The sequence below is a fragment of the Schistocerca piceifrons genome, chromosome 1 (assembly GCF_021461385.2).
Source record: "Schistocerca piceifrons isolate TAMUIC-IGC-003096 chromosome 1, iqSchPice1.1, whole genome shotgun sequence".
In the NCBI taxonomy this organism is placed as follows: Eukaryota; Metazoa; Arthropoda; class Insecta; order Orthoptera; family Acrididae; genus Schistocerca; species Schistocerca piceifrons.
Genome location: NC_060138.1, coordinates 1,073,013,303 through 1,073,026,444, shown reverse-complemented (window position 1 = coordinate 1,073,026,444; position 13,142 = coordinate 1,073,013,303). Strand labels below are relative to the sequence as shown.

The 13,142-nt window shown below is 43.4% G+C and overlaps 1 protein-coding gene across 1 annotated transcript in view; it reads left to right on the top strand.

Moving 5' to 3' along the window:
• Positions 1–13,142, top strand: part of LOC124797972 (loricrin-like) — a 58,649-nt gene that overhangs the window by 22,913 nt on the left and 22,594 nt on the right. Inside the window, exon 2 of the mRNA XM_047261145.1 lies at positions 8,380–8,475. Within this exon, the coding sequence (XP_047117101.1) occupies positions 8,380–8,475 (96 nt within the window). The remainder of the gene's footprint in view (positions 1–8,379; positions 8,476–13,142) is intronic.

The following is a 13,142-nucleotide window of genomic DNA, read 5'->3' as shown; positions in this document are numbered from 1 at the left end:
CAGGCCGTTGAAGGGAGCTGAGGAGAGAGACATCTCTGTCTTAGAGCAGAACACAGAGGCCATACAGAACTTCGAATTATTAGCCATCTTCTGCCCTTTCGCATATTTAGAGTAGTAAGCTTTGGAGATCTTAGCATAGGCTGAGACGAGGCAAGTGCGAAGTCAGATAACTAAAACCAGGGTCTAGTTTTGCTGATCTAATTTTCACAACCAGCTAGTTGCACCCACCATGCACTTAGGCGAGAGCGCTGTTGTTCATTCATATCTATCTGAGACCTCTCTGCTCTTAACCTTTTCCAAAATCATTGATCATATTTGCTACACAGCTTTATATCGTTCGGATTCCCTTGTCCATTTATTAAGTTTCTGTGTTCTTGACTCGGTGGTTTATATCTTTTAGCAGTAAACCAGATTGTTTGTTATAGTGACCATTTGTTTCCTTTCGTAGTCTGCCCCCCCCTCCCCTCCCCATGAACCATGGACCTTACCGAGCGAGGTGGCGCAGTGGTTAAACACTGGACTCGAATTCGGTAGGACGACGGTTCAATCCCGCGTCCGGCCATCCTGATTTAGGTTTTCCGTGATTTCCCTAAATCGCTCCAGGCAAATGCCGGGATGGTACCTTCCAAAGGGCACGGCCGACTTCCTTCCCCGTCCTTCCCTAATCCGATGAGACCGATGACCTCGCTGTCTGGTCTCCTTCCCCAAAACAACCCCAACCCCCCAACCATGGACCTTGCTGTCGGTGGAGAAGCTTGCGTGCCTCAGCGATACGGATAGCCTTACCGTAGGTGCAAACTGAACAGAGGGGTATCCGATGAAAGGCCAGACGAACATGTTGTTCCTGAAGAAGGGCAGCAGCCTTTTCAGTAGTTGCAGGGGCAACAGTCTGGATGATTCACTGATCTGGCCTTGTAACACTAACCAAAACGGCCTTGCTGTGCTGGAACTGCGAATGGCTGAAAGCAAGGGGGAACTAGAGCTGTAATTTTTCCCGAGGGCACGCAGATTTATTGTATGGTTAAATGATGATGGCGTCATCTTGGGTAAAATATTCCGGAGGTAAAATAGTCCCCCATTCAGATCTTCGCGACTACTCAGATTATACGCCAACTAGCTCCGCAGATGACGAAGAAATGTATGATAAGATAAAATAAATTATTCAGATAGTGAAGGGAGGCGAAAATGTAATAGTCGTGGGGGACTGGAATTAGATAGTAGGAAAAGGAAGAGAAGGAAAAGTAGTAGTTGAATATTGAATGGGGGTAAGGAATGAAAGAGGAAGCCGCCTGGTAGAATTTTGCACAGAGCGCAACTTAATCATAGCTAACACTTGGCTCAATAATCATGAAAGAAGGTTGTGTACGTGGAAGAGGCCTGGGGACACTGCAAGGTTTCAGACAGATTACATAATGGTAAGACAGAGATTTAGAGGAACCAGGTTTTAAATTGTAAGACATTTCCAGGGGCAGCTATGTACTCTGGCTCCAAGCTATTGGTTATGAACTGTATATTAAAACTGAAGAAACTGCAAAAAGGTGGGACTTTAAGGAGATGTGACCTGGATAAAATGAAAGAGGTTGTAGAGACTTTCAGTGAGAGCATTAGGGAACGATTGACAAAACTGGGGAAAGAAATACAGTAGAAGAAGAGTGAGTAGCTTTGAGAGATGATGGGAGGATAAGGTAGGTAAAATGACGAGGGCTAGTAGAAATCCTTGGGTAACAGAAGTAATACTGAATTTAATTCATGAAAGGAGAAAATATAAAAATGCAGTAAATGGATTACAAACGTCTCAAAAATGAGATACACGGGAAGTGCGAAATGGCTAAGCAGGGATAGCTAGAGGACAAATGTAAGGATGTAGAGGCGTGTTTCACGAGGGTAAGATAGATACTGCCTGCAGGAAAATTAGAGGGACCTTGCCCCTTGTATGAATTTCAAGAGTTCAGATGGAAAACCAGTTCTAAGCAAAGAAAGGAAAGCAGAAAGGTGGAAGGAGTATACAGCGGCGTTTTATACACGGGTGATGCCCTTGAGGACAATATTATGGAAATGGGAGAAGACACAGATGAAGATAAAATCGGCGATATGATACTACATGAAGAGTTTGACAGAGCTCTGCAAACCCTACGTCGAAACAAGGCCCCAGGAGTAGACAGCATTCCATTAGAACTACTGAGAGCCTTGAGAAAACAAGCCCTGACAAAGAAACTCCCTGGCAGAAGTAAAGCTGTGAGGACGGGGCGTGAGTCGTGCTTGGGTAGCTCAGTTGGTGGAGCTCTTGCCCGCAAATAGCAAAGGTCCCGAGTTCGAGTCTCGGTCCGGCACACAGTTTTAATCTGCCAGGAAGTTTCATATCAGCGCACACTCCGCTGCAGAGTGATAATCTCATTCTGATCTCATTCAAGCCCTGACAAAGCTCTACCATCTTGTAAGTTGTATGAGACAGGCGAAATACCCTTCAAGAAGAATATAATAATTCCAATCCCCAAGAATGCAGGTGTTGACAGGTGTGAAAATTAGCGAACTATCAGTTGAATAAGTCGTGGTTGCAAAATACTAACACCAGTTCTTTACAGACGAATGGAAAAACAGGTAGAAGCCGACATCAGGCAAAATCAGTTTCTTATCTTAGAAGATAGACTAAGGAAAGACAAAACTACTTCTATAGCATTTGTATTTGACAACGTTGACTTAAATACTCTCTTTCAAATTCTGGAGGTGGCAGGGGTTGGAGAAAAGAGAGCCACTAGTTCTAAGCAAAGAACGGAAAGGCTGTTTACAATTTGTACAGAAATCAGATGGCATTTATAAGAGTTGAAGGGCATGAAAGGGAAACAGTGGCTGGGGTAGGGAGTGAGAAAAGGTTGCAGCCAATCCCCGATGTTATTCAATCTGTATATTGAGCAAACAGTAAAGGAAACAAAAGAAAAATTCAAGGGGCCCCTATTATGTGAGTGCTGAAGGGCTTCTTCCTTCATTCCCGCTGTAGTTCCGCGAGTATGACGAATCTGAGAACTTTGGCGCTGTGTTCGCTTCATACCCGTATACTCGTTCACGGGCACTGAAGAATGCCGGAATATAAGGCTAGTCGTGGCTTATTGATAGCACTGAAGATGAGTGCAAAATCTTGCTACTGCAAAGTAGCATTGGCAAAGCGACAAGACCGATTACCAGGCTGGACGTTAACGAATCTGTGTTTTGTGAGACTGTGGAGGCTGTAAGGCGAAAGTAGATTGATGCGAAGTACACAATAGCAAATGTTTTCCTTTGAAGGAGGAATGATATCAGGAATAAGTTTCACGCTATAATCCACGCTTCATACGAAAAGCATACAAACCATATCGAGTCCAAACGAAATGGTTCTTTTCCTGTTTATTCCTCCTCCACCGTGTGTGGTGCGTCAAACGAAAACTGGATACAGAGCGACGTCATTGGTACATCCCTGTGCCAAAAAAGCATGTTATTTCTGCACTCACTTGGTCATGACTGTTTCCATTTGTGGACTAACAGCAAGCTGTGGAGCATGTTATTCATTTCTCTAATTTATTTTAATTATTAATCCCCATTTACAGACTGCAATTCATCCTCATATCATATTTCCTGATAGTCTTGTTATAGACTCTCTAGCGCCTCGAAAGGGTGTATATGTCAACGTAGAAGTTATACATTTTCTGAGCAGATATCAAAAATTAAAATAAATTTAAAGCAGTCTTCTAAAAAGATTTATTTTTTGTAAATATATGTGGAAACAGAACAATATTCACGACAAAATCATGAGTCGTTGTATTGTTATGTAACTTGCTTCATGATTTAGAGATGTCAGACATTTTGCGGCGTTTGAAATTGTTCTTTAGAATGGCTACAAAGCCAAAATCACAGCTGTGTGAAATAAATGAATGGTAGTTTATAGTTTAATAGAAATTTTTTTCAGGAATATTGTGTATGTAAGGGGAATGCCGCGAGTCCACTGCTATTCTTGCGAACTCACGGGTACACGGGGTCGGCGAGTTCGGAGATAACATCATGGGACGCAATGGCGAGTTCAGAGCGAGTGTATAGAGTTAATTTCTGATCTCTAGTAAATACCAGGCTGATCACTACGTTTCGCCTCACATATACGATGGGCGATCGCTTTGAAAAGCGGGGTCACATTTGGCAATGTGTTTACATTAGATGCCGACAGAAGGAGAATACGCATTCCTACCAGGGCGGAATCTAGCAGCACTTTTAAAATGCCTTAGCAAGTGGAGGCTCCAACGCAGTAATAGCCCATATAAGGGTATGGTTGATTGTCCGCGAAACTGAGAAGTATCATTCCATTCGCGACCCGGCACGGTTTCGCAAAGGAAGGAAAAGATAAAAAAAATGAATATTAGGGTTTAACGTCACGTTAACATCGAGGTCATTATAAACGGAACTCAAGCTTGAAATGTTTCAGGAAAGCGAAAGGAAATAAGCCGCGCCATTAAAAGAAATCATACTGGAATTTGCCAGAAGTGATCTAGGAAATTCATGGAAAACCTATATCTGCATGGCTAGACATGTATTTGAACCGTCTTCTTCCCGAATGTGAGTCAATTGTGCTAACCAGTGCGCCACTTCACGCAGTGAAACGACAAAAAGATCTAAACACCCCGTTTCACGTAGTATATTCTAAATAAACTATATCAGTTTAGGATATGGAGAAAGAATGAACATAATGAATCTTTAAAATGAATACAAACAGTGCCGGCCGCAAGAAACCTTTATTTTTGTGACTGTAAGTTTCGGTCAGCGGTGCATGAAATCAGGCGAAATCTCTCGGTAGGCACCCATATTCTAGGAAGACACTATTTTTGAGGCATTTTTAGCCTTCACTGTGCGATCAGACCTGAGAAAGTCGACGTAACGCTGTCTACGGGCGTACAAGAGTCACTGCCCAACACATTTGTGCAAAACTCCATCGTTGCGGCCGATCTTTCCTTATTTTCCCAATAGGCCTCGTATTTTAATATATTCATATTTTATTCTGAGTCTCTGTTGTTCCATCGTGGACGCGGGACAGCGGGTGGTCAAATATTTACATGGAAAATCGTCAAAGAGCCGTACCCTTTTGAGAAGCTATTTTATTTTAACAACCAATTTCAGCGTTTCAACATATACATGAAATGCATTGGGGTCTGAGGATGGTATATTTAAATGCGGAAACTGCTTGTTAAAATAAAATAAAATAACTCATCAAAACGTACGGTTGTTTGGCTATTTTCCTACGAAAAAAAGTCCATTATAAGTTATAAGTCCGTTGTTTTAAATCGACGGAGATCACATAAATAAGTTCACACTACATTAATCAAAAGTTATGTGATCTCATTAGCTCAGAAAGATCCCTCATTGAACGATCACACAAAATTACACTCCTGGAAATGGAAAAAAGAACACATTGACACCGGTGTGTCAGACCCACCATACTTGCTCCGGACACTGCGAGAGGGCTGTACAAGCAATGATCACACGCACGGCACAGCGGACACACCAGGAACCGCGGTGTTGGCCGTCGAATGGCGCTAGCTGCGCAGCATTTGTGCACCGCCGCCGTCAGTGTCAGCCAGTTTGCCGTGGCATACGGAGCTCCATCGCAATCTTTAACACTGGTAGCATGCCGCGACAGCGTTGACGTGAACCGTATGTGCAGTTGACGGACTTTGAGCGAGGGCGTATAGTGGGCATGCGGGAGGCCGGGTGGACGTACCGCCGAATTGCTCAACACGTGGGGCGTGAGGTCTCCACAGTACATCGATGTTGTCGCCAGTGGTCGGCGGAAGGTGCACGTGCCCGTCGACCTGGGACCGGACCGCAGCGACGCACGGATGCACGCCAAGGCCGTAGGATCCTACGCAGTGCCGTAGGGGACCGCACCGCCACTTCCCAGCAAATTAGGGACACTGTTGCTCCTGGGGTATCGGCGAGGACCATTCGCAACCGTCTCCATGAAGCTGGGCTACGGTCCCGCACACCGTTAGGCCGTCTTCCGCTCACGCCCCAACATCGTGCAGCCCGCCTCCAGTGGTGTCGCGACAGGCGTGAATGGAGGGACGAATGGAGACGTGTCGTCTTCAGCGATGAGAGTCGCTTCTGCCTTGGTGCCAATGATGGTCGTATGCGTGTTTGGCGCCGTGCAGGTGAGCGCCACAATCAGGACTGCATACGACCGAGGCACACAGGGCCAACACCCGGCATCATGGTGTGGGGAGCGATCTCCTACACTGGCCGTACACCACTGGTGGTCGTCGAGGGGACACTGAATAGTGCACGGTACATCCAAACCGTCATCGAACCCATCGTTCTACCATTCCTAGACCGGCAAGGGAACTTGCTGTTCCAACAGGACAATGCACGTCCGCATGTATCCCGTGCCACCCAACGTGCTCTAGAAGGTGTAAGTCAACTACCCTGGCCAGCAAGATCTCCGGATCTGTCCCCCATTGAGCATGTTTGGGACTGGATGAAGCGTCGTCTCACGCGGTCTGCACGTCCGGCACGAACGCTGGTCCAACTGAGGCGCCAGGTGGAAATGGCATGGCAAGCCGTTCCACAGGACTACATCCAGCATCTCTACGATCGTCTCCATGGGAGAATAGCAGCCTGCATTGCTGCGAAAGGTGGATATACACTGTACTAGTGCCGACATTGTGCATGCTCTGTTGCCTGTGTCTATGTGCCTGTGGTTCTGTCAGTGTGATCATGTGATGTATCTGACCCCAGGAATGTGTCAATAAAGTTTCCCCTTCCTGGGACAATGAATTCACGGTGTTCTTATTTCAATTTCCAGGAGTGTATATGCACAGCTGTTCGTTGCGCCTGGTTGACAGGTAACACATCATACGTTAGTGTGCTGCTGGTAGCGTCATTAGCAGAGTCGAATGTGAGCCACCAGTGGTAAATGCCGCTAGGTGGGAGGTTCCAGCGAGTGCCACCAGCAGTACAGACTGGCGTGAACGTATTAAACAGTAAGAAAGAGAAACTCAGATATATATACCCATTCCGGAGTTTCACTGTCAGTAGAATTGTTTTCGTAACAAGGAAATCTCAAATGCTTCTCGCAGGGAAATGATTGCTCTCTCGGTATGAAGAACTAGTTGAAGACCTTCGACTAAACTCTCAGCTCCATCAGTGAACACGTATTCATCAACCTATGAGAGCATATTACATGTGTGCCAAACGAATCAAGAGGAACATAGGAAGTACGTTACCACAAATCAAGAGAGCATTCTTGACCAGAAGAAGTCAGCTAGTACCAAACATTGGCATTGATTTGACGAAGAAATTTCTAATAATGTACGTCTGGAACATAGCATTGTATGCAGATGGATGCTGTACTGTGAAAAAGAAACGGAAAATTAGAGGACCTAAGCGCTAGGGGCGTTATGCTGTTGAAGGATATTGAAAATTACGTGAACTAATAAGAAATTGGGAGATACTCTGAGCTGACGAGGAGCGGAATAATTGGAAGACGTTGACAAAATGAGAGACAGGATGTAAGGACACGTATTAAGACATCAAGGAATAATTTACATGATACTAGAGTGAGCTGTAGAGAGTAAAACCAGTAGGGGAAGACAGAGATTGGAATATGTCCTTCAAATAGCTGAGGACGTTTCATTGTATGGGACTGACGAAATACGATTGGTGTAATGTAAACAGCAATGGCTGCGCAGCCGCGAAACATCGTATCAGTTTGCGTGTTTCAGCAACGCATATATGGAAGAATTACGACGGTTGATCCATCGGTCGGATCGACATGCGTTCTGTGAGTGGTATACGCACTATCTGTCATTTTTCTCCTTTTAAAAGCTAAAAATATTATTATTAAAGCTTAGAGTTACAAAAATCACGAAAGGATTGAATTACGGCTAAGCTATAGGTGACATGAATAAGAAACAGATCACTGCTTTTCTGCATATCATAAAAGGAACCATCCGGCATATTCCTGCAGTGATTTAGGGAAACAAATATAAACCAAATAAGAGATGGCTTGATGGATATTTAAACTTCTCTGCGTCTGAGTGTGAGAAAGTTAACCAATATGCCATACAGTTCTCTGAAAAGAAAAGTTACGTTTTGTTTGCTACCAAAATTCTCCTTATCTTGTTAAAATCCCTCCCAATCACAAATGTCTTCAAAATTTTTTTATGAATATTTGTTTTGGGTGTTGGTAGAAGTCAAAATGCATATTAAATCTCATCTCTAGCTCGTCTTGGCGTATTTAAGCGTTCGGACGCAATACTGCTCTTTCTTCTCTTGATTAACCCTAATACTTGGCATAGTGATAGTATATCGTAATAAATAGGCTTAGAAGAAAAATGAATTCATCATAAACAACATGGTGTTTTTCAGGTGGAAATGATGCTGAAGTAATTAGTCAGCAGCCACCAGAACCTCAGCGAGGAACTGTCGCCGATTTCGTTAAGTCGCGGGCTGACGCCGTTTCTCGTAAGTATGTTTTTTATGTGTGAGTGAGTTATATTAAGGAAGCATCTTCTTGAAACTATCCTATAGGTAAATATGCTGTATCTACGAAATCAAACTAGTGAATTCAAAGACAACAGCGTAGATGTCTTACTTTTCGCTAACGTGGTGGTGCCAATGAGCTTCTAGCAAAAACCATAATACTATAAACACATTTTACAAATTGTCAAGTACGTATTTACCTTTGATGCCCATAATTGCAGCGCTGTTCTAGTATTATATTAATCAGGGAATCAGTGAGAAACTTCCACACTTTTATAATAATAATAATAATAATAATATTTTGAATAAGTGTAGCCGTTGCGACGAGGGTAGTTGTGGGAATGAAGAGAAAACATCTTTACAGATGAACCGACGATGTGAAATAATGCTCATAAAGTTATGATACATCCCTTTATACACATTACTATGTGTCTAAAAATGTGTTTTGCATTCTGAATATTTATGCCGGCTGGTACAACGGGCAGAGACAATGGACTACTGCAGTGGTCATGGTTATTATTTGTTTTTAATGCTTCATACAAATTTACCAGTTAATAAGTACTTCTAAACAAACAAAACAGTTTTTTTAATAAAATAGCTTCGTACAATACAGGTATGAAGCTGGCAGTTAAAAGCCTCTTTTATGTTGGTAAGTTCCAGCGCAAAATCAGTATTCAATGTCAGAAGACGGTTAAAAAACCTTTGTAATGATACCTCATTCAGACCTGTACGATTAATACGTATTGAGAAAAAGGGGTGTTGATTTGAGAAATAATATATATGTGACAGTTCTGCTTCTTCAACTGCTACAGGCTCCTTAGAGATTTCTGTGACTTGTAGTAGGCATTGCATACTTAGTGTTACCTTTCATGTATAGTTTAAAACTAATTGCACATGGAGCCACTGAGTCTCTGAGGTTATCATGACATTAAATCTAGCGTGCACCATATACAACTAAATAATCATGTCTCGTAAGCCCTCTTAGTTCCACTCTTCTTGCTCAAACCCTACCGCACATAGCTGGTCCCAAACAGAATTATAAGAGTGCTGTCGATTTAATGATGCGCAGTACGAAACTATAGAGTATATTCCATGGAATAGTCACCTCTGAGAAGTCTAAGGCAGAGGTCATCTTCGCTTTGGTTTTCCTTCTTGGGGATAACACTGCATGACTCCTCAACGAAGTTGTGACTACCTACATCCCTTTCTCAACATCATTTACACTCCAATCCACACTCACACCCACCCCGCAGAACTCCTGCTTAACATATACAAGACCACTTCGTCCAGAGTGGTATACCTGTCGTAGTCACAGACAGAGAGATCAGTACCGAAGCGCTTGGTAAGGGTGGAATTTATATAATAGCCTACTTATAGAGTTTTAGATTTTTCGTGTTTACTTTCAATCGCTAACGATGAAATTCGATTTTGTTTCTTTCGAAACGGCGTGGCAATATCCTTCGCTGTCCTTGCCCAATTCGATATTAAATTCCATCTCTAACGATCCCACTCTCGACTCTGTGATAATTAAAACCTGATCCTAATACTTTCATCTAGATCAGTACCAAGTTGTCTAGCCCTCAGAAACTCACTGATATTCCTCACCCCGCATTCTTCCTTCAGAACAAGTCGTCCGACACTGTATGGAGTCACACTCCAATCAAATCTATCGATATCATCCACCCCAACAGCTATACTCATTATCTGACATTCTTGTAAACTGCATAATTACTTCTTTGCCACAGCTGACTCGCCACTCAAAGTGCCACACCAAGAAAACCATGACACATAAATCTCTGTGCCGCAGGAAAACGTTGGGACTGGTGTGAAAATTGCACCAAACAAAGTGCCTGACACAGTGTACATAAGCTCTTTTAAGCACAAGAAACCATGCCACTGCTTTGCAGTGCGTGTTCTCTTATTCCCTCTGTGTACTAACTATCAACCTTAACAAAGGGAACTTCGATACTTTATTATATCCGAACGATTCATACTTTGACTTTAGACCACAAAACTGAATAAGTACTATAAAAATTAATGAAAATAAAAATTAAAAAGAAATGTATCAGAATCGTTCCTTGACCAGATTCATTGCAAACTGAAGCCTTCTTAGTAACACGTGACTGTCCTCAAAACATGAACGTCTGTGAAGTTTATTTTGCTAAACCGTGTAAAGCTTCTAGAATCCCGATTTTTGTGAATCTCACAAAACCTACCAGCGAAATTTTCTCCAACCAATCTAGCACCCCATCCTCAGTGTTCAGCTAGATTTACGAATTTGCCCTCGCCCAACACATCCATACATCCACAAAAAATCTAACAAGCTCATGTATCCCCGTGTTAATCATATGTGTATTCTCGCAACATCTATGTTGATCAGGAATTCCTGGGCCACACCCATCTCCTGTTACAACAGTTCTGTGTTTGTTGACTTAAAAGAAGCCTACAAGTATTTATGGCATGTCAGTCTCCGTCTAACGCTCCAGACTACGGCACTTAGTATTCATGTCCGTCTTTTTCCATTCGTTTTCCCAGTCCCCATCGTAGGTCAGAATTAAAAGTACCATCGGAACTGTACCGTCGAAACTCAGGTCCGATAACATATCCAAAACGTCTCCTCCCATCTGTCTTCTCCTGTTCAGTTAGGGCATCACATTCCTAATCATCTTCTGCACAATTTCCAATAATATTTCCTGCTACACCACACCTATTTCATGTCTTGTTGCAACCAGTCCTTTTCTTAATCAAAATTTTGCTAAAATATAGACTATAATTCTAGTTGTTCCAGAGACACTGATTAATTTTTTACAACCACCTATCCAACTACTATATTGAGAACTTGGAGTAAAACTCGATTATGAGCTAGTATGCAAACTCCTCACCACCCCCGCGACCTACTAAGCATTAAACATTAATAGGCTACAGCCAATGAAGCTAGTGATTCTACCTCTCAGATATCATATACTTTTTTCAGACACCTGCCCCTATCGTTCGTATTTCTGTATACCTGAAATTCCATCACTCTTGGCATCATCTTGTGCGCCATATGGTCAACATAACTTTGAGCACGTTAAATCTTCCTTACCAGTACATCAGATTTACTCCCTTCCCACTCATACTGTACATCTACAAATCTAAGATTTAAACCAGATGTCCCAACTGTACATTTACAAATCTAAGATTTAAACCAGATGTCGCACTTTTTAAATTTCTAATTCTCACCCAACTCTGCTCAGTGGCAACCTGTACCTTACTCACTTCACATTGTATCCCAACACAGTTTCGACAAAGACCATCTTTCTTAACCCGAACTACATCCTGACATCTATACTATAAACTCTTATGTTCCATCTCTCATTTAACCTCTTTCCTTTCCTTCTCCTCCTCCTTTTCTTAAAATATAAAAGGACTGTGTCCTTAACTTTACTATTATTGACCATTTAACTGCTAGCTACGAGCTAACGCACCAGCACAAAATAGTCGTACCTCCAGTACTATACACAACTGGCCATTAAAATTGCTACACCACGAAGATAACGTGCTACAGACGCGAAATTTAACCGACAGGAAGAAGATGCTGTGATATGCAAATGATTTAGCTTTTCAGAGCATTCACACAAGGTTGGCGCCGGTGGCGACACCTACAACGTGCTGACATCGGGAAAGTTTCCAGACGATTTCTCATACACAAACAGCAGTTGACCGGCGATGCCTGGTGAAACGTTGTTGTGATGCCTCGTGTAAGGAGGAGAAATGCGTACCATCACGTTTTCGACTTTGCTGAAGGTCGCATTTTAGCCTATCGCGATTGCGGTTTATCGTATCGTGACATTTCTGTTCCCATTGGGCGAGATCCAATGACTGTTAGCAGAACATGGAATCGGTGAGTTCAGAAGGGTAATACGGAACGCCGTGCTGGATCCCAACGGCCTCGTATCACTAGCGGTCGAGATGACAGGCATCTTATCCGCATGGCTGTAACGGATCGTGCAGCCACGCCTCGATCCCTGAGTCAACAGATGGGGACGTTTGCAAGATAACAACCATCTGCACGAACAGTTCGACGACGTTTACAGCAGCATGCACTATCAGCTCGGAGACCATGGCTGCGGTTAGCCTTGACGCTGCATCACAGACAGGAGCGCCTGCGATGGTGTACTCAACGACGAACCTAGGTGCACGAATGGCAAAACGTCATTTTTCGGATGAATCCAGGTTCTGTTTACAGCATCATGATGGTCGCGTCCGTGTTTGGCGACATCTCGGTGAACGCACATTGGAAGCGTGAATTCGTCATCGCCATACTGGCGTATCACCCGGCGTGATGGCATGGGGTGCCATTGGTTACACTTCTCGGTCACCTCTTGTTCGCATTGACGGCACTTTGAACAGTGTACTTTATATTTCACATGTGTTACGAGCCGTTGCTCTACCCTTCATTCGATCCCTGCGAATCCCTACATTTCAGCAGGATAATGCACGACCGCATGTTGCAGGTACTGTACGGGCCTTTCTGGATACAGAAAATGTTCGACTGCTACCCTGGCCAGCACATTCTCCAGATCTCTCACCAACTGAAAACGTCTGGTCAATGGTGGCCGAGCAACTGGCTCTTCACAAGACGCCAGTCACTACTCGTGATGAACTGC